Source organism: Macaca fascicularis, chromosome 19 (genome assembly GCF_037993035.2).
Source record: "Macaca fascicularis isolate 582-1 chromosome 19, T2T-MFA8v1.1".
In the NCBI taxonomy this organism is placed as follows: domain Eukaryota; kingdom Metazoa; phylum Chordata; class Mammalia; order Primates; family Cercopithecidae; genus Macaca; species Macaca fascicularis.
In genome coordinates this window covers 39,615,242-39,636,641 of record NC_088393.1, presented here as the reverse complement: position 1 = coordinate 39,636,641, position 21,400 = coordinate 39,615,242, and the positions used below count along the sequence as shown (strand labels likewise).

Here is a 21,400-nt window from a genome sequence, read left to right as displayed (position 1 = left end):
AGAAAATCTTCACAATCTATACATCTCACAAAGGACTAATATCCAGAATCTATAACAAACTCAAATCAGTAGGAAAAAAACAATCAATCCCATCAAAAAGTGGGCTAAGGACATAGACAATTCTCAAAAGAAGATATGCAAATGGCCAACAAACATATGAAAAAATCACTAATGATCAGGGAAATGCAAATCAAATGCAACATCACTAATGATCAGGGAAATGTAAATCAAAACCACAGTGTGATACCACCTTACTCCTGGAAGAATGGCCATAATCAAAGAATCAATCGACAGTAGACGTTGGTGTGGATGTGGCAAGAAGGGAACACGTCTACACTGCTGGTGGGAATGTAAACTAGTACAGCCACTATGGAACAGTGCAGAGGTTCCTTAAAGAACTAAAGTAGAACTACCATTTGATCCAGCAATCCCACTACTGGGGATCTACCCAGAGGAAAAGAAGTCATTATTTGAAAAAGATACTTGCACACGCAAGTTTACAGCAGCATAATTCACGATAGCAAAATTGTGGAACCAACCCAAATGCCCATCAATCAACAAGTGGATAAAGAACTCTGTGATATATGCATATATACGATGGAATACTAGTCAGCTATAAAAAGGAATGAATTAACAGCGTTTGCAGTGACCTGGATGAGATTAGAGACTATTATTCCAAGTGAAGTAACTTAGGAATGGAAAACCAAACATTATATGTTCTCACTGATATGTGGGAGCTAAGCTATGAGGATGCAAAGGCATAACAATGATAAAATGGACTTTGGGGACTTGGGGGGAAAGAGAGGGAGGAGGGCAAAAGATAAAAGACAACAAATATGGTGCTGTGTATACTGCTCGGGTGATGGGTGCACCAGGTTCTCATAAATCACCATTAGAGAACTTACTCATGTAACCAAATACCACCTGGACCCCAATAACTTATGGAAAAATAAAATTTAAAAAAGAAAAAAAAGAAATGTCAGGTATAACTATAATTGGTGTATGGTTTACACAGAATAAAAACAAAGTTATTAATAGCTGCATTAGTAGGGACTGGGATGGAATGATGTCATTTTAATCTTTACCTGCCTTCCACAGGAATGGAAAACAGCTCTCTTTTTTCTGGGTAAGAACAGGGCTTCTGAGATAATCTGACAACTTCATGAGCAGAAAATGGGAACAAGCCCCTTCAATGAACCAAGTAACACGCTGGGTACTTCATAAATATAATTTCACTTAATCTTCACAAAGCTTTATGAGCAGGGAAGTATTCTCCCCGGTTTTGTATGGGAAAAGAGGCTTAGTGTAGCATAACATTCCCAAGGCCACCAGTCGGGCACAGGAAGTGTGTGGTCCAGGCCTGGGATGCTCCCAAGACACTAGAGTGACTCCAAAGCAGCCAGACATAGAACGGGGACCTCAGCAGGGACAGCACTCTGCCTGGGCCCAGCATCTCTCCGGTAAAATGAGCTCTGCCTGCCTACCCTGGCACAGAATTCATTCTTCGTTTCCCTAGTGTTTAGAGGTCATCAGCCTTTTAGTACTTTTCTTTGTTTAGATAATGAATTATTGAGAAGATAAAAGCTGGGCCCAGTAACTACCGGCTACCACTTACTGGCTGCTTATTATGTGCTGGTACCTTATATGGTATTTCATTTCATCCTCACAACCTTAATATCCTCACTCTATTACCGACAAAACCAAGCACAGAGAGGTGAAACAAATCCCACAAGTGAGAGCGCTCAGATTCAATCTCAGGACTATCTGCCCCTAGAACTAGGGATCCATGAAGCCGTACTGCCCAGACCACAAAGATGGGGTCATTGAAGGACTGGAATGACAGCATAAAAAACAAAAGCATGAGAAAGGAACAGGTTTCACCACTACAGAAAACCTATTATGTAACAGGCACACTAAAATAAACAATAAACCTTTTGTGCCCTTCTGCAAAATTTAGAAGTTGTGCAACAAGACCTTGCAGCTCTATAAGAACTCGTTACTGCTGCTTGTGAGCATGTTTCCTAACGAAATGTAGGGAATCAGAAATGCATAGAGTATGGCATGAACTCTGAGAAACCAAGCCCAAACTCTGACCATAAGTGCACCAGGCAACGAAACTGAATGAAGCAGACGCACAAGGAGCCAGAGAAACTCCTGTGATCCTTGAATTAAGTCAGGCATTATAAAGCCTACACTTACCAGCTCAGCTTAAGGTACAGAGTATAGGACAGTAAGGACAAAGTCCTAGAAACATCCTGGAATAGAACATGTTAATCCATAATGCTCTGTGACCAGAAATCCCATAAAGACAAAGGATAGCGAGTATTTAAAGAAGGTTAAAAGGAGAGCCATGACATTACAAAATCAGACTTACGAGGAAAAACTGATAATAAGTACAAAGAGGGAGGTATGACAAAATTGTTTCTAAGGCATAAACACACCAAACCCAGTGACAAAGTGCAGTGTGAATAAATTTGGAAAATAACAGACTGAGACTTCTCTGATGTTACACAAAGAGGATTCTCACAGGATGTTGCCCGTTAGTAGGAAGACCCTAGGACAACTGCAACGAATCCTATGAATCTGTGAATATTTTGAGAACATAAGAAAACATCCCTGAGGCACTGACAGCTATCAACATGAATCTTTAAGCTGCAAGACTGACCTAATAAAGTAGATGTGAAACCTTCAACAGAACCGGAATCACTCACCTATTGCATACATTTATCCTAAGTATTTGTGGGTCTACTTGCATACTGTTTGTCTACAAGTTCCATGACAGCAAAGATGATGTCTGTTTTGTTATGACTGTAGTCCAAGAATCTAGCATGGCCCCTGAAGCATAATATTTGCTCAATAAATATTTCTCCATGAATGAAAGAACAATCTAATTCTGGACCCAGAGAAATGTTATTTTCTTCTTACTTAAATCACATGAATCTGGCATAGTACGTCTAAATTCAAGGATACCAAAAATATAAAGGCAAAGCTTTCTCCTCCTATCAGGTAAACTAGTGTTCCCTGTTTCCATCACATTCTCCTAATCATTTCCCAGTATAAATCACGAATGTATACATACTCAGTCCCACCAATTAAATAGACTGATTGGACATGGTGTAACCATGTAATCCCAGCACTTTAGGAGGCTGAGGTGGGTAGACACTTGAGGCCAGGAGTTTAAGACCTGGTGAAACTCCGTCTCTAATTAGCATGCCTGTGGTCCCAGCTACTTGGGAGGCTGAGGCATGAGAATCACTTGAACCCAGGAGGCGGAGGTTGTCAGGAGGCAAGATCACGCCACTGCAATCCGGCCCGGGGGGGGGAGGGAGGGAGGGAGGGAGGGAGGGAGGGAGGGAGGAAAGAAAAGAAAAGAAAAGAAAAGAAAAGAAAAGAAAAGAAAAGAAAAGAAAAGAAAAGAGAAAAGAGAGAAAGAGAAAGAAAGAAAGAAAGAAAGAAAAGAAAGAAAAGAAGGAAAGAAGGAAAGAAAGAAAGACACTGATGAAGACTGAGGCAAGGTCAAACATCTTCCACAGTTTTAAGACTCTGCAAACAGATGTACTGTCTCAAGAGTGATTATAAGTAAATCTGCTGGTTTGCAAACTAAGCACGTATTAAATATTCGAAACCATACACAGATCACCACACTATGGGATTAAACAATGACCTTTTATGGCACAGTCTATCGGGTTTTCATTGAGATTAATAGAATAACTTTCCCACACTCACTTGTATATCTATAAATTCTGGGGAGAGAGTTAAAACCTGCAAAAGTTCTGATAAGGGGGTGAAAGAGTTCATGCCCATGGCCTAGCACTATCACTGAGAATGCCTATATTTTCTGAAATACATATTTGAATTGGCTTTTGGGAAAAATCAAGTAACAACATTAAATGACTTATTCTATACATACTAGCTTAATTTTGAAAAATGGACTCTTTAATAGGAAATTTTATTGCCTTTAAGTTTTAAGGATCTTTTGCTGGAATACTGAGTACCTTACTGCCAAATTACTGAAATGAACTCTAAGGCACTGAAAATTGCTATGAAATTTATACCCATATGAAATGAAAACATAAAATTGACAGATAAAGACAATTTCCTATATATCAACTAGACAAAATGCCTACTGTCCTAAGATTCAAGCTTAAAGTTCACATCTTAACAAACCAAACAATACTTATAAAAGCGGCCAGGTGCAGTGGCTCACGCCTGCAATTCCAGCACTTTGGGAGGCTGATGTGGGAGGATCCCTTGAGGCTAGGAGTTCGAGACTGCAATGAGCTATGATCACACCACTGCACTCCAGCCTGGGCAATACAGCAAGACCCTGACTTAAAAAATAAGTAAATATATAAACAACAAAATATAAAACCAATTAGTGGAAATTTCTTACTTCTTAACCTGTGTTTCAATAAGTGCTATACATTTTTAATGATTTCATTTTATTTTTTTACTATAAAATATTTTAATACAAGCATTAAAATTCTAGAATCATAACACTTACCTGTACGGCTTATCAGAGTTATGGATTCGCCTGTGGTTTCTGACACCAACATATGTTGTGCTTGTATAATCACACACATCACATCTATACTGTTTCTGGACTGAAGACTTATTCCCTAGACAAGGTATTTCAGAGTTTTAGTAGCAGGCTTTGACAAGATTCAAATGACAGCATTTACATTCCATTGTAAATGAAAATTTATACCACATAGTTGTATTAGTATTTCAATTACGGCTTTCTTGCTGTTTTAACAAGTCTGAAGTGGTTTTATAGGTTTTCCTGCATATACACTATCAGCAGATATAAACTGAACATCATCTGACCTATAAACACAGATAGGTTGGGATGATTTCTGCATAACCGTGTACAATATTCTAAATCATAATGAACTTGCTTCCGGCTGACTGTGTAGGAGCTAAATTAATCAGAGACACCCTGTCGATCTGTATCACCAAATAGGTGTTACTCTAACCAATACTGGATATACTGTCTTAAAGAAACACTGACTTGCCAACAAGCTGTAATTTAATACCATACTCCAATATTATAAAGTGTAGCTATGAAGCATATATAACCAACTCAATATAAAAAGCCTGGCTGGCTGGGTGTGGTGGCTCATGCCCATAATCCTAGCACTCTGGAAGGCCAAGGTGGGAGGATCGCTTGAGGCCAGGAGTTGGAGACCAGCCTGGGCAACAGAGCAACAGATCTCTCCCCCACTCTCACCCTGCAAAAAAAAGCCTAAGGCCTTTTCACCCAGTGCATTTTCTTTGTTTACCACTAAACGTTAGCTATCAATGCAACAAGAAAGGAAAAGCAGCCGCAAATTTTTAAGTGCTATGCAATGTATAATTCTTTCTAGTTAACTGACAGGTTACAGGGACAAAGGTTATGACTGACATGAATATGCAGCTCTCCGAAACGCAGGAAACATGGATCCAATGAAAAGAAGCCATGTTACTAAACTCACTCTGCAACAACAGGGCTGAGTAATTCAAGTTGGGGTAAGCTTATGTCAACACGAGTTGAGTGACTTGATCATATAAAACGATTTCCTGAAGATATTCAACGCTTCATGTACTTGTCTGTCAGCATACAGTCCACAGGCTATTCACACTCTGCTTTATATTCAGAAACAAAACAAGCATGGAAGCTCATGAAAAAGGCAGAGCAGGAAGAACTGTGTATCTCTTGGCAGGAAGAAAGCTTAGGTAGAACACCTGTATACACTGCATAAAAGTAAAATCCGTGGTATTATACAAAGGGAAACCCACACTGAAATTTCAACAAAGAAAATCCTTAAGTTAAATTTACAGCTTCTGAAATTGAAATTTTCTTTTGCTAATAACTACTGCCAGGCAGAACAAAATGTCCTAATTTCCTGGTATAAATCTATAACATTAATATACACACTAATCATAATTATAATCTAAGTATTGCTCTTAATTGGTAGGTTAAAAACTTGGACTTGATTATAAATGGCACTGTTCCACATACAGTTTTTAAAAAACCCTAAAAAATGAAGTGTGAAATATTGGATAATGGTTTTGTGTGAGAAATATTACAGATCAATGACAACTAATAAAACTGACAGATGGAAAAACTTAATATAGCACAGAATGAGAGCCTGTGATACTTCAAGCAACTGTTTCCAATGGAAAGAATATTGGATTTAAAGTTCAAAAACTTGGGCTTAGTCCTCGCTCTGCCACTTTCTACTAGTATGATCATGGGTAAATTATTTTGCCTCTTGAAGTCTCAGTTTTCTCATCTACAAATTGGAAATGCTAGAACCTCACAGCATAGTTTAGTAAGTCCTACATTTTTCCTTTAGCAAAGTCTGTACTGTACCTGCATGTCTCGGTAAAATCTCTGCCCTGTCACTAAATGTCTATTCTCTGACGATAAGGGATCTGCTTATTTTGTTTAGACTGAATCCCCAGGGCTTGGCAAATTATAGGTTTCCAATAAAAACCAATTTAATTAGGTTTCATGGAGTAACACCATACGAAAGGGCTTTGCTTGCGGCTCTATTTGAGCTCCTGTGGTATCTGCTGACATACCATCAGCCTCGTTCTGTCTTCTTCACTGAGTTGGGTTCCTGAAGGGCAGTGATGCCTTTCACTGCACTCCCAGCACCTAGCACAGTATCTAGCTCAAGAGAGGCAGGCACACCTTTTGGCCAAGCAAATGTTAAGCTGAAACATGCCCTAAGGTATCTGTGCTGTCAGAATGGCAGAGACTGGGGATCACAGAGGCACACATCTCTCTTCTTGTTTAACAAGTTTACTAAATGGTTAAAGAAGTTTTAACAAAGCATGAATTATTATTACCTTATTTGTGAGCTAAAAATTTTTTCTTTGACCTGACAACCAGATTTCAAAATATCTAATAGTGAGCTAATAAAGTACCCATCCAGGTATAAATATGCAGTCATCTGAACTGCTACAGTACTGAGAGAAAAAAGCAAATGGAGCCAGGTGGAGGAAAAGAGGCATGGCAGGCAATTTAAAAATCCATACATGTAACCCTTAAAAAAAGGCATGAGCCACAAAGAAAAGATGCTGCAACATAAAATATAGTAAACATACATCAATACTGTAAAGTCTGAAGTGGTTATTTTAATCTTGAGCTGACGCTTTAATCTTTTTATTAAAATTGTGAATTTTAACCTGTTAACTCATTTGGACAGTTTGAAATGTTTGCTTTTTAGGACGGTGCTAAAAAAGACATCTTCCAACACTGATATTAACTGCAGGTGGTGCTACTGAGTAGTATTTACTTCATCCCTTCATTAGGGATTTATAGTCCAATCATATCAAACGTTTTAATGTCTCCTCTAAAGGAGATATGGAAACATAATGAATTAAAATAAAAGGAGGCATTGAGGGCTATTTTGTAAAAAGGAAACAAAACTGTTTTAGCTCAGCCATCTACTGCAGAAACAGATGCTACGCCATAAACTCCTTTTGTTTTGGAGAGTTTTACAGGGATGACATCTGTTTGACATGAGAATTTTGGTGCTACAGTGGTGTCAAAATCAGTTCTTTCAGAAACATTCTAGAATCAGTTATGCTTTCTGGGGTATAATTTAATGAAACATTATGGTAAAACATTTCACTCTGTAGTCGTTTCTAACTTTAATTCTTAGTAAATCTAAAAAGGAAAGTCACCCCAATATGTTTTATCTCCCATAAACATTATGCGCCACACTGGAGACATTTAAAGTATATCAATTTAAGTGAGCTGAACCAAAGCGGCACAGCTTAGTACACTTTATACTTAATTCTCTGGATGTGGCATCCGCCTTTTCATGGAGCTCTAATTAAATCTTTTGATTCTAATATTCCTATTACCAGAAACTCGGTAGACTGCTACCTAACTAGTACATAAAAAGATCTTGTGTGTCTATGTGTGAGTATTTTTTTTTTTTAAATAATGCAGATGAAATCTGGCAGTCATACTTGGGTAAGAATAAGATCACAGCGGGAAGCCCCAGTTAAAGTTTGGGGTGGGGGCCTACCATCTGCAAAAGCTCTGTTCTCAGTAGGTCAACTGGTGCCGAGAGAGGGAAGGGAGGCCTGTTTTCCATGTTGTAGCTTTTCTGGCTTTCTGGTACTCACCTTCTAAGGGGCGCTTAAGTTTCAACTGCAATATCTACCTACAAAGCTGAAGATGAATCCTTACTATCTAGGGCTTCTCACCTAGGACCTAGTAATCATCTGCTTCATTCAGTACTTGGCATTTCGTCAGAAACAGAGATCAGATTCACTCACATCCATGGTACAAAAATGGAGAAGAATATAGGCTTTTGCCCTGAAAATAACCAGTCATGACAACTAAGGGCACTTTTACATCATGTGCGAGTCACTGCAGCCTATATAACAAAATACATAGATACCTTCCTGGACACATTTTCCATCAGCTGTATCACTGGAAATTCTTGGCTCATTAGAAGTTGCTATTGACAAGGTATCTGGAAGACTGTGCTGTTCTCTCTCATGATTCCTCAACTGACTCTAAAAAGTGGAAAGAAATATGTAATTTTCAATAAATATACATGTCCAACTCTTAGGAGGCTGTAGAAGAACGAGTTCATTGCTTTCATGGCCTAGTACAACGAATTACCGTATTTTAAAATCAAGTCTGCTAAAAGATCATTTGACACATTTGACAATTTATAGAAAGAGGTACATTAGCAAATCATAACATCATGCAATGGACAGTTCCTCTTCATATTCTCTGAAAGGAAGTCACCGCTTTCTTAAGTGATTACGCAGGGCGTGTCCGTATTTACTGAAACACTGGTAGGCCCAGAGGAACCAGCAGTGTTCAGAATAATGCAACTTCACAAAAATAAATCCAATCTGTAATCGCCAGACTCCTAATTTTTCATTTAAATATCTTAATGTGTAAGAGACCTAACTGGAAGTGCTCCTCCAAGGACATCCTGTCTCCTCTACTTCCATTCCCACGAATGAAGAGCTCAGCAGCAAAAGAAACTCCTGGAGACTTGTGGAACTTGTCTTTGCAGCCTATGTGGATGTCCTCCTTGGAATTTCATGAGTGTAATCTGAGAAGCAGTGAACCTCAGACTCAAGGGCTTTTTTATTCCTGTTACCTTTTTGTTTGTTTGTCTGGTTGTTTAGAGACGCAGTTTCGCTCTGTTGCCCAGGCTGGAGTGCAGTGGCACGATCTCAGCTCACTGCAAGCTCCATCTCCCGGGCTCACGCCACTCTCTTGCCTCAGCCTCCCGAGGAGCTGGGACTACAGGTACCCACCACCATGCCTGGCTAAGGTTTTGTATTTTTAGCAGAGACGGGGTTTCACAGTGTTAGCAAGGATGGTCTCGATCTCCTGACCTTGTGCTCCGCCCGCCTCGGCCTCCCTCCTGTTACCTTTTTATTACAGCTAGACCCCAGCTCTCGGTAATCTGAGGGAAAAAGTCTACCTTCTAATTAGCCCTTAGGATAACACTTGTAATACATTTTCAAGGAGTCACCTGGCCCACTGAAGAAGAAAAGTTCTAAACCAATGATTCAACGAGTTTCCTTTACAAAATAGCACTTCATACAGGATGTTGGTTTTGATAAGGTCAGCACTTGATAAAAATCAGACAGTCAAAATAACTTTGAAAGTTCTTTACCCTGCCCATAAAACATGACACACGATTCTATTTCCATGACAGTGCCTTTCAATAGGTCCACTATAGCCCATTTTTCCTTCTGCAATGACACACATCACTGTTGGTTGTGCAGAAGCTGAACTGAATGCCTGTTATTTTGGGGCCATATAAGATGAAAAATACGTATTTTTTTGTCGTGATGATGTACGGTTAAATTTAAGTCAAACGTATGTATGATGTCAATCCACTACACACTCCCTATAATTCTCTTGCAACAGAAAATCAACACTTTAAATAAACTATACACACTCAAAACACAGAGGCTGTTAAGGAGGCAGCAGGCAGGGCAAAGGATTCTACAGCAGAAATTCTGAAGACCTAGATTTCAGTCCCAACTTTAATACTGATAAGTTGGGATCCCCTTGGGCAAATTATCCAACTTTTCTGGGACCCAGTTTCCTTATCTATAAAATGAGGTGGTTGGACTAGATCTACAAAGTTCCCTTCTCACTCTAAGATGCTAAGGTCCTCTGAAAGACTTCCTGAACCAATGCTTACCTTATAATGGAAGGATTCTTCACACTGCTTGCACTGGTATATTCTTGTCTTACAGTGGTGGATCATGTGGCTCTCCAAATCTTTGCTGTTGTCTGCTATGTGCTCACAGATAGGACACTGATAAGGCTGTCTCTGTCGATGGACTCGTAAGTGCTGCTTGATGTAGCCCTTGTTGCCACTTGTGTAATGACACAGGCGGCAACGGTAGGGTCGTTCAGCATTCGGGATGTATTCCACCACGTTGTTTCCGGACAAACTTGTATCGCTGTTGGGTTGGCACTGGGCGTTGTCCTGCAACTCTTTCAAAATGTCGTCGTCTGAAGCGTTTTGATCTGTCCTCTCTCTCAATTTTTCAATGACAGTGAGTAAGGACATGCTGATGCCTGTCTTAACTTGCCCATCTGACAATTCCTGCCTACCCTCTGGGAGTGCTACCAAGGTGGAGTTGCTTTGGTTAAGACTAGTTAATCCATCTGAAGAGTTTTTAAGTGGCGACATAATTTTTGAGTATGCTGCCAATGTACTATCTACTTGCCTTTGACTAGTATCTGGATCTAAAAGGTTTATATCTCCATAGTGCCCCAGGTTGGCTCTTGTCAACTCTGCAGCTCTTATAGGCATTGTGACAAGGGCTTCTGCAGCTAATGAGTGTAATCGAAGAGACTCAGAATTTGTCCTTCTCCGGCCTGGTGGAGCATTCTCATCAGTGGCCAGTCCTTTATTTATTAACTCATCTTTCTCCTCTGAACTGCTCCAGCCTATGATCAATCCCCCAATATCAACAGTACATTTATCAGCACGATAAACATCATCCGTTCCTTCGCACCTAATCTGGGCTTCTGTCGGGCTCAGGTCCTTCCCTTCCTCCATTTCAGTGTTCATGAGGAAGCGCTTCTGTGAAAGGGTTTCTTCAGCACTTGGCAATCGCTCTACTATCACGTTAACATGCCCTTTTTTATTGGGGCTGCTGCTGATGATTTTCTGTGCTGATGTAAGTAGGCTATCAGCAATCAGATTCTCCTCTGCATCAGAAATCACTTCCAGCATTTCTTCCTCATTGGGGTCCAGGGTAACTGATTGACTTAGGTGTATTCCTCTTTCTGCACTCTGTTCTAAAGGAGATGAAGATGATAATTGCTCTGAGCTGCAAATCTGCACTTGCACTGATGGCCCATTGTGGATACTCAGTTCACTGTCTCCAATAGCAATGACCACTGCATCGACCCCACCAGGCGCAGTGGCTGCTGAAGAATCCAGCAGGCCTAGGGGCTCATTTTCATTTTCAAAGATTGGATAAGAGCAATCAACCTCCCCAGCATGTTTCCAAGCATGTGTTTTCAACATTCTCTGCTGGCCACAAGTATAACTACAAAACAAGCATCGATACATGCCGTACTGTTCGTATGCATACCATTTCCTCTTACCCATTTCTGCCACAGATGCAGTTTGGACAGTATGAGTCTGTAGATTGTCCACACTTACTGGGATGTCTGGAATGGTTTCATTTCTTTCTGTGGTTTTCCGACATAAAGAGTTGGAGGGGCTTACGCACTGTTGGGCTTTGGATGGGGTGTGGCTATTGGCATCGTCATGGTCATTCACCACATGAGCTTCAAGTTCCTCCTGGCTTCTAGATGTAATATGGCACTCTGAGCACATTAATATCACTTCATTCTGCTGACCATGCTGCTTAATATGATCTTTTAACACGGAAAAAGATGATGACAGAAACTTACAAAGGCTACACTGATAAGACATAGCCTTCCCCTCATTCTGGGCAAGAGTGTCAGGGTTAAAATTTGTTTGTGACATCTCAGCTCTTCTAGTATCAGCAGCAGGTGATTGGGTTACTTTAGCCGGAATCTCACAAAGTTCTTGTGTTTCAAGAGAGTGCGTTGCAGCACTTGAACGTGGGCGTTTCTTCCCAATTAAAAGACATTTTTGTGACTTCTCATTTTCCACTATCTTGCTTAACTTCTGGATAACGTGGATTAATGGATCTGGTTTAGTTTTTCTTTGTTCATCAATTTCCAATGAAGGACTGATGATACTTTCAGCAGTCAATACAGCTTCCTGTTCCCCAATATCTGGCACCAACATGGCAACACTGCTACTTTCTTCCATATCTAAAAAGGATAATGTAAAACAAAAATTCCAGGTTACAGGATAATTACAGGCATGTATTTAGGAAATATAAGCGAATTTTAGTGTCAAATCTAACCTAAGTATTTTCCACGCTGGAAGCTCCACGTCCACACACCTGGCGATCCCCAGTATAGATTTAAATTGGTTAGAATTTCTCTTTAGAATGCAATCTTCTATCAAGACTAATGATAAAGATACTCCCCTCTATCACTTATTTCTTTGGAAATGATGATCTTTTTCTCCATTTTTCTTCACTTTCTTTGCCTTCAGCATCCAGCAGGACTAAAAGGACTCGCTCCCTTTTGCACAATGCCAAGAAAGAAAGAAAGAAAAAAAAAAAGACTCCTATTCCTTGATTAAAGGAGCATAGCCATTCTCAAGGCATGTGAAACCCCTCCAGTTACTGTGAAATATCACTCTGTAAAGTCAATGACTGATACAATTCTTGAGAGACTATTTCTTATACTAAATACAGCTGCAGTTTTATTACTAAAATCACAGATTTGTTTATTTTCTCCCTAAATCTTTGGAATTGTGAAACTACAGTCATGTAGTTTGTACAGGGCATAGTGAATTTGGGAAAGTACTATATAAATGAAATTAAATAAAAGCAGTGATCTAGTTCCTACTTTTACTTCCTTCATCTTCCTGAAGATAAACCACAAACTATCCTGTGGTTTTTTTCTAGAGGTCATATTAGTGGCCAACTGTTACTCATATCCACATATATGGGGGTTTTTTTTGTTTTCTCTTGTTTTTTTTTTTTCCTGAAAGGGTAAGGGACATCAGAGAAGGAAAAAATTGATATCCCAGTTGTGTTTCAGGTCCAGATATGAACAGAGTTTCCTTAGAAGGGGTTATTTGTTCGTTCTAATAATGCATTATGGCTGAGGAAGTCACTAAACATAAAATACCCATAAATCTTCCTGCCTAAGTCTAGAATACTCTTTATATTTCCTGGCAGTACTTTCATCTCAAACATTTCCTTTGGCTTAAAGTGAGATTAATTTGTTGACTTGGATCACATTTTTAAGTTTAGGCTTTTTTCCAGCAACAAGTTTTGTTTTTCCACATTTTAGGTGCATTCTGGAATCTTACTCACAACATTCAATAAATGCCAACAAAAATTTTTAGTGGCACTAGCTATAGACCAGAGACCACACTATTCTTAAACTTCAGTCCCAGGCTCTGAATTCTTATTTTAGGTGGTGAATCATGGCTGTTCTTCCCCGCATGGCTGAATCAACATATAAGGGCCCTTCAGGCCCTGCCAAGATGATACCTAATGTCCTGCCAGGCTCCGCCCTTCCTCCCCACCGCCCCCCCCCCCCACACACACAGTGCTGACCAGCTTCAGTGCCAGGTCGCCCACAACTCTGGGCAGCAGCTATGGCTTTTCTTCATTTTCTACTCCTTCTGGCAAGCCAGCTTTCTAGATCTATGTCCACATCAGGCAAAAATGCAAACACTTTACTCTTGGCTTCTTCAGTACTACTTCTTCCCTTCTTCCTAACAATACTCTGCCCTATGGCATCAGCTTTTTTCTCTTTGCTACTAGCTGTCTCTTGCTGCCCTCACAGCAGAAAATGCATTCCATGGCCATTCCAACAATGACAGCTACCCTGGCTCCCAAAGGCCTGTGGTCCTTCAGCCACTCTCCCTTAAACAATCTCTCAAAATACTAGTTCTGTTTCATCTTTCTCAGGTAAAAGGAACAAAAGTCTTTTTAGATCTCTTCGCTCAGCTGCAAGTCATTAAAGAGGAGACCAATGGGGGAACAATTTGTTTCCTTAGAAAAACCCTTTTGTGACTTCCTAAGTTGCTTTATTGTCTTACAATTCCACATTTTTAGGCCAAGGGGAGCTGGGGCTCTTCATGTGACTACTGATTTCCCTTTAAGGTGATTAACTTAAGGCCTTATTTCTGTCAGTTCAATGGTTAAATGCAAATTGGTTAAATAATAAGTTTAATAATAGGAATCCCCAAACATTCAATTTTCTGAACATGATACGGCTCTCTACTGTAGATCTAAGGTCTCCTTCCCCATGAAATGTAACACCCACGTAGGCTGACTGATCATCTGGAGGTTAACAAGTGAATGTTTGTTCAAGAGACTTTGCACACCCATAGGGTTACGAAGGTGACTCATGTTATCTCTCTTCTACTTAATGATATAAGAGAAGTGACACAGACCAGTGCAAATTGCTCCCTGTGGATATTTCAGTGTGTACCTTAAAAAGAAAGTGAAATGAAGAAAAGGAGGAGTTCATCTGAACTCAAGAAAAAGACTAATACAAAAGAATCTGACAAAACATTCAGATTTTTAAAGTTGTGTCTGCTCAGGCATTAAGAGCTAATGGAAATTTGCAGCAGATGCTCCAATTTTCCCTGAACATTTATGTAAGTATCTCATTTTAAAGGCTGCATACATTTGGGGATAAGTACAGTAATGGCAGCTATAAAACAGATATGACAACATAAAATACGTCAGGAAACACCTGAAAAACCAGTTTGGGTCCACATGCAAAACCAATGCACAGGTTAATCTCATAAAAACGAGTCTCTGTTTAAAAAAAAAAAAAAAGGTTAAACAGCTCATAATAAAGTATACACAGAGGGGAAGCTACTCTAAGTCCAACTCTTCCAATTTTCACAAAAATTTTACTTAGACCACTAATGCAGAAATACATATATGTATGATATGTATGTGTGTGTGTGACACACATACACATATATATGAGATTGCGTGTCAAGTGAAGTAAATCTGAACAAAAGAGATGAGATAAGGAGTACACACACAATGTCAGTGGCTCAATAGTGATGACAACATAAACTATGACAATCTGCATACTTTCCTTGGCCTCCAAGAGATCCATGTAAAACAATTACCTTGGTGATAGTGCAGTGGTAGGGTGGAGAGGATGAGAATAAAGTAAGAATGACTAATTCTGTAATTAAAGTTGAATGATGAGTACCTAGGAATTCACTGTTCTTTCTACTTATATAAATGTTTAACATTTTTCATAATAAAAAGGCTAAACAGCTCATAATAAAGTATACACAGAGGGCAAGTTACCTTATGGCCAACTCTTCAAATTTCTTGATTACTTAGAATCCCAGAAATTTTACTTAGACCACTAATGCAGAAATACAAATATGTGTGTGCATGTAACAAGCAAATTGTTACATGCAAGGCGCAAGGCAAAGTATCAGGAAAAATTTTATATTCTTCATACTTGTAGTTTAAAACTGAGTTGAATGGATAAGGCAAACATTTGGAAGTTAAAAAGTAACGGCGTTTAAACAATGCAATAGTACACAAGGTAAAATAAAAGGCAACAGTCAATGACTAAATCCCGAAAGAGACTGAAGAGCTCCTTTGGGCTAGCAAGGTAAGCAAAAGCTTCGTGGAGAGGTTAAAATGTCCACTGGTTCCCAAAGGATGGGTAGCATGCCAAACATCATCCATTTGCCCTCCAGGCTCACTGTATCCTCCTTTCCATTCTGCTCTGTGTCAGAGGGATTACATCACTAGGCTCCCCTGCCCTCTGCTTTCTGGTTGAGGTCAGCCAATGAAGAACCATGACAGATCAGAGGGAGGTAGCAGAGTGAGATCAGAATATTCATTGTCCTGGTTCTCTATCTCTAAGTCACCTTGGATTGGCCATGTTCCTCAATAGAAGGCTATTTCTTTCCAGGTAGGCTGCTCTCCAAGACCCTTCTTCGGATTCTGATACCTCTCCCTCTCCTAATGCTGCTAGCTCCAGATAACTGCATTATGCTGTGGTTTGCTTATTGAAGTCCAACACCTTTATTACTAATATCTTTGTAAATATACCTTCCTTGAATTATCCTCATTTCAACGTGCCATTTGCTTCCTTGGAATACTGCTGATACAAGTTGACACAAGGTTAGCAGTGACCAGAAAAGCAGCCATGACGTGACTGTATTTTTAGAAGTGAGAATAAGCATGCTATCTGGGGGTGAGTGAAAAGATCGATACGGCTGAATATGAAAGTTCACTAGGAGGAAAGACGACGACAGGCATTAGCAAAACAGGAGATTTCTTGTTTGGAATGTTTAGACATAACAACATTAAATATATTAAATTGTTACAAATAAATAAGTAATAAACAAAAGTTTTATCCCAAACCAGAAAAGTTCTATAACCCTTTCCACCAACTCTCTCAAATCTTTCCTTGACAACAGTATTCCACAGGCAAACGCTTCTGATTAATATCTTTCTCACAAAAAGTTAGGAGCCAAATTATTTCAGTTGTCTTCATTTCCTTATAATTTGCTATTTGGTGATTTGTGTATCTAATTAGTTCCTTATAGTTACAGTAGTATGGTTATCATGAGTAAAATCAAGGTGAACAATCTATCTGGGCCTGGAGAAAAGGCTATAATTTTCTGTGTATATATGAAGAACAGTACAATACAATACAAAAGAACCTTCTCTTTCAGAACAAGAATTTTTTTCCAAAATGAAAAAAAAAAAAAAAAAATTGTGCTATAGAAGTAATGGCCAATAAATTCCCCATTCTTCCAGATTATTGTAATTCTAAAATATGACACATTTATTTTGCTCCAGCCAAAAGAAGGCAGGGGACATAAGCTCAAGGGTCCCTCCCCTAAAGTGCCCTCAATTAGCTGTGTGACCTTAGGCAAGTCACTGTCTCTGTGAGTTTTAGATTGCTCAGATGTAAAACAAGAGGGTGAAGCTAGATGAACTTTCAGGTCCCTGAATTATAAACTGTCTATAAAGTTACCTGGAAACTGCTTACACATTATTTATAGATTTAACTCACTATATTGGCTATAATTTATCTGATTTAAAATCTTCTGAGTCCAAGGTAATTATTAATTACCACTAAGAAAAAAATGAGTATAAATATCACAAGTATACGGAGTTTCATAGTCTAGAGTTTCTTAGTTGGCACATAGCCTGAGAGAATATTCTAATTTGGCAGCTGCAATGAAGACATAAGGTCTAACTAACATTAACCAATATTCAGATTTACTATCATTTATTGAGCACCTATAATGTGCCAACCAGAGTGCTGGAGACTACAAAAATGACTGAGGAAATCCTCGCTCATGAGGTGCAAGTCTAGGGAGTAATGCCTCTGTAGATTTTGTGTAATATTCAAATTTTGTGGGTTTTTTTTTGCAGATGAGGAACCTGAGACTCACAGACACAAAGTGGTAACTGGTTTAAGAACAGGAATCCAGGCCGATCTCATTCTAAAGCCATGCTTTCTCTAATACACCAATTTTCCTCTTAATGCTCAATGAGACTAAACATGTACAAAATATCAATACTGAAAAGAGTAACAGCTCCTTACAGCTAGGCTCTATCAAACATGTTAGTGGTATCTGATCCTCATAACTCTTTGGGACAGGCTAGGTGGGTTATACAATCTTATAAATAAGGAAACACTCAGTGTGGTTTAAGTGACTTACCCAAGGTTACATGGCTGTTAAGTGGCAGAGCCAGTGTCTTTCAAATCAATTCCTGATATTAACACAGTCCCTTGGATCAATCTTCAAAATCCAGCTGTGGCCAAGAACGAAAGTATATAGTATCAAAACATTTCTTTCTTGGTGAAACAAAGTAACGATTTTTTTTGGCAGTGAAAAATGTCTCAATATTCCATGTAAAAAGAAATTCAGAGGAATGTTCATGCAACCCCATTATGTAATGCAAATTTAAATAATTTATCTAACGAGCCGACTTGAGGGTTTTGCAAAAGTTAGGAAAAAATAGCTCTAGAAACTTCTCCCAATAATTGTGTGTTTTGTTTTACCTCAGAATTTACGTACTGGACTCTACACGATTGCTTTTACTGACACCATTTTCTAATGAGAATGGAACAATAAATTGCACATTGCTATTTTAATCTAAACTAAAAACACAATCTAACGAGTGATTCTGCAAATTTTGCAAGCACAATAGGCAGAAAAACAGCGTAAAAAGATATGACACAGTGGTGTGACCTATATATCTTCTAATGCAGTTTCCTACTCTGGTCCTACATTTCTTTGCCACTGTTTCTTATACTGGCTAGAATAAATCTAAAAGATAAAAAAATGCTTATTCGTTTCACCTACAATGCAACTACCTTATCGATTACAGTTAAGTAAAATAGCTCACTGCCAGGGCAGAAAAAACATCTTTAGGGCTCCCCTGAAGTTAATTTTCAACGAGTTAGTGAGGTAAAGGAATGAAGGGCCAGGCTTTCTTTTAATCAATAATGCAACCCATACTCTGAGTGAGAGCAGAGTACTGGAGGAAGTGCAAACTCGAAGAGGTGATAAATCCAGTAATTGCCTGAGAAGAGCGATGCAGACTGATAGCAAATTACAGCCCACTGCAGAAACTTAAAAAGACCGCCTTGGGGTTGGGAAAGTGGCCTCCACCTTATTAATCATCCCGGCCTTCTACACAAACCATTCATTCCGATGCCCCAGGTCTTAAGAGGTGGGAACTTTCCCTGATGGTCTCCGTGATCTCTGGAGATATCATTCTATCTCCAGAGGACTGTAATAAATGCAGAAGACCAGGACTGCGTTTCCGTACTAGCTTTTTCTACACCACACACTGGCTAAAGGACTGAGGTGATGGGTGGGGAATGAGGGGGCTTAGAAAATTAATCAAAAGATGCTGTGAGAACATCGCTGCTGGGTCCATCCCGGCTAGCCTAAACGATCTCACGTCCGCAGAAGGAAGCAACGCCTGCGGGCGGGCCTGCAAGCGGGCAGGGCTGGTGACAGTATGCGGGGAGCAGCGGGTTCCCCCCACCCCCAGCTGCAGGGCAAGCCCGGAGTCTCCGCAGGCCTTGCTGCACAGAAGACAGAACCGGGACACGGAACTTGGGGCTTGTGGCTAGCACCGGGAGGGGCTCGGCCGGCTGAGGAGGAAGCGAGCGCCGGCAGAGGCCTGAGGGGAGGATGCACATGGCCGGCGGCGGCGCTAACAGCGGGCGGAGGGGCGGCCCCGGGGCGCGGTACCTGCAGTCAGGCGGCGGCTGCTGCTTCCGCGAGCCTCGTTTGGCCAGCCAGGACCCGGCCGTGCCCTCGCCCTCGTCCTTGCCCACCTCTCTCCCGGCTCTTTTCCCTCTTTTCCCCCGCTTTCCCCCTCCTCATCCGGAGCTCCAAAATGGCGGCGCTGGGGATGGATCACGTGAGCCGCCAGTGGGTCAGGTGACCCGAATGGCGGGCAGCGGGGGCGGGGCGAGGCTCAGGCCCCGCCCCCGGGCAACCCGGGCCGCTGAGGCTGGACCTGCGAGAGGGAGGCTTCCTAGGCGGCTTAGGCCCTTGCAAATCCCGGCTCTCAGGCGGGGTTCAGGCCCAGTTGTCTGGCTCTTACGGCCCCTTCCAGACGTCTAGGTTTAGAAGTCACCTTGTATTCACTTTGGCATCTCCCCATGTCGCCTAAATCCGCTCTGGGCTAGCCTTATCACCCCACTCACCCCGCAATTGGTTTTCAACAATGAGCATTGTTTTTTTTTTTTTTCTTTAGACTTGCGCTTCTAGATTTGTATTAGTTCTTTTGGTAGGACTGTACATTTTGAGGTGTTCTTGGCTAAAATATAGAGGTCCTAGCCAGATTCGCAGCTTGGCTTTAAGGGGTGCCTGTTAAGGACAAGGGCTGGGGGGGAAATCTCTTTGCTTGAGAGATTCAGAATTTTCAGGGTTTGTAGGACCAGACCCAGTAACACAACCTCAGCCCTCCGAGGGCACGATGGTGTTTGTCATTCGGATCTGTTTTATGAAAGATACTAGGGTGGTTCCCCTGCTAACAGTGAAAAACGGACTGAGTGAAGCTTTCCAGCCAATTTCACCAAAAATGCTGGATAGTTTTGCCGTATTAGGAACTACTCAGCGTGGTGCTTGGTTCTGGACTCTGGGTGAGCGGTGGACATGAGCAAGGAAGTAAAACTGAAGATTCTGGCCATTGTAATGGAATGGACTCGTTTGGTGAGATACCTCTTGGGGATCTATTCCAGATCTTTTAGAAGCCTTTACAGCTGGCTGGGCTGTCCACGGTCCTGGGAGGAAGAGCCAACAAAATTTAGAATCAGAAAGGCTGATAATTCCTGTTACTGTATTTCGGAATACAAATTCATCTGAATTTGGGGGTTAGGAAACCAGCAAAGTTAGAATTTTTATTTTTATTTTTTTGAAACAGAGTCTCACTCTCTCCCCAGGCTGGAGTGCAGTGGCGCAATCTCGGCTCACTGCAGCCTCCGCCTCCCAGGTTCAAGTGATTGTCCTGCCTCAGCCTCCCCAGTAGCTGGCACTACAGGGCGTGCCCCACCAGGCCCATCTAATTTTTTTCTTTCTTTTTTTTTTTTTTTGAGACGGAGTCTCACTCTGTCACCCAGGCTGGAGTGCAATGGTGTGATCTCGGCTCATCACAAGCTCCGCCTCCCGGGTTCCCGCCATTCTCCTGCCTCAGCCTCCCGAGTAGCTGGGACTACAGGCGCCCGCCACCACACCCGGCTAACTTTTTGTATTTTTAGTAGAGATGGGGTTTCACCATGTTAGCCAGGATGGTCTCGATCTCCTGACCTCGTGATCCGCCCGCCTCGGCCTCCCAAAGTGTTGGGATTACAGGCGTGAGCCACCGCCCCCGGCCATTTTTTTGTATTTTTAGTAGAGATGGGGTTTCGCCATATTGGCCAGGATGGTCTCAAGCTCTTGACCTCAGGATCCACCCGCCTCAGCCTCCCAAAGTACTGGGGTTATGGGCGTGAGCCACCGCACCAGTCCGCAAAGTTAGAATTCTGCCGTTCCACAGAATCCTTTGCCAATTAGACCAAAGAGCTATGAAGAAATAAAAATAAAATGTTGAGTAATTTTTTTTCAATAAAAGGTAAGAGATTGAGCAGGAGACTAGCATAGAAGGGTGGAAGGAAAAAACAGTCAAGGAAAACCAGAAATACGCAGTGTTGAAAGGGAGAACAAACAAGTAAGATGAACAATTCCTTCCCTAGGGCTATTGGCACAAACCATCTTAGCTTATCATTATCTGAAGAGAGCCTTTTCATTACTCATGTCTT

The 21,400-nt window shown here is 40.9% G+C and overlaps 1 protein-coding gene across 4 annotated transcripts in view; it reads right to left on the bottom strand.

Moving 5' to 3' along the window:
* ZNF507 (zinc finger protein 507) overlaps positions 1–19,511 on the bottom strand; it is a 38,582-nt gene extending 19,071 nt beyond the window's left edge. Inside the window, exons 1-5 of one of the 4 annotated variants that reach the window (XM_005588730.5) lie at positions 19,347–19,511; positions 17,799–17,892; positions 10,188–12,313; positions 8,406–8,523; positions 4,505–4,619 (exon numbers count right to left, since the gene is read on the bottom strand). In XM_005588730.5, the coding sequence (XP_005588787.1) occupies positions 4,505–4,619; positions 8,406–8,523; positions 10,188–12,311 (2,357 nt within the window). In that variant the 5' untranslated portion in view covers positions 12,312–12,313; positions 17,799–17,892; positions 19,347–19,511. The remainder of the gene's footprint in view (positions 1–4,504; positions 4,620–8,405; positions 8,524–10,187; positions 12,314–17,798; positions 17,893–19,346) is intronic. The other 3 variants (XR_012427399.1, XM_005588731.5, XR_012427400.1) reach the window with 3 other exon arrangements.
* Between the last annotated feature and the right edge of the window lie 1,889 nt (positions 19,512–21,400).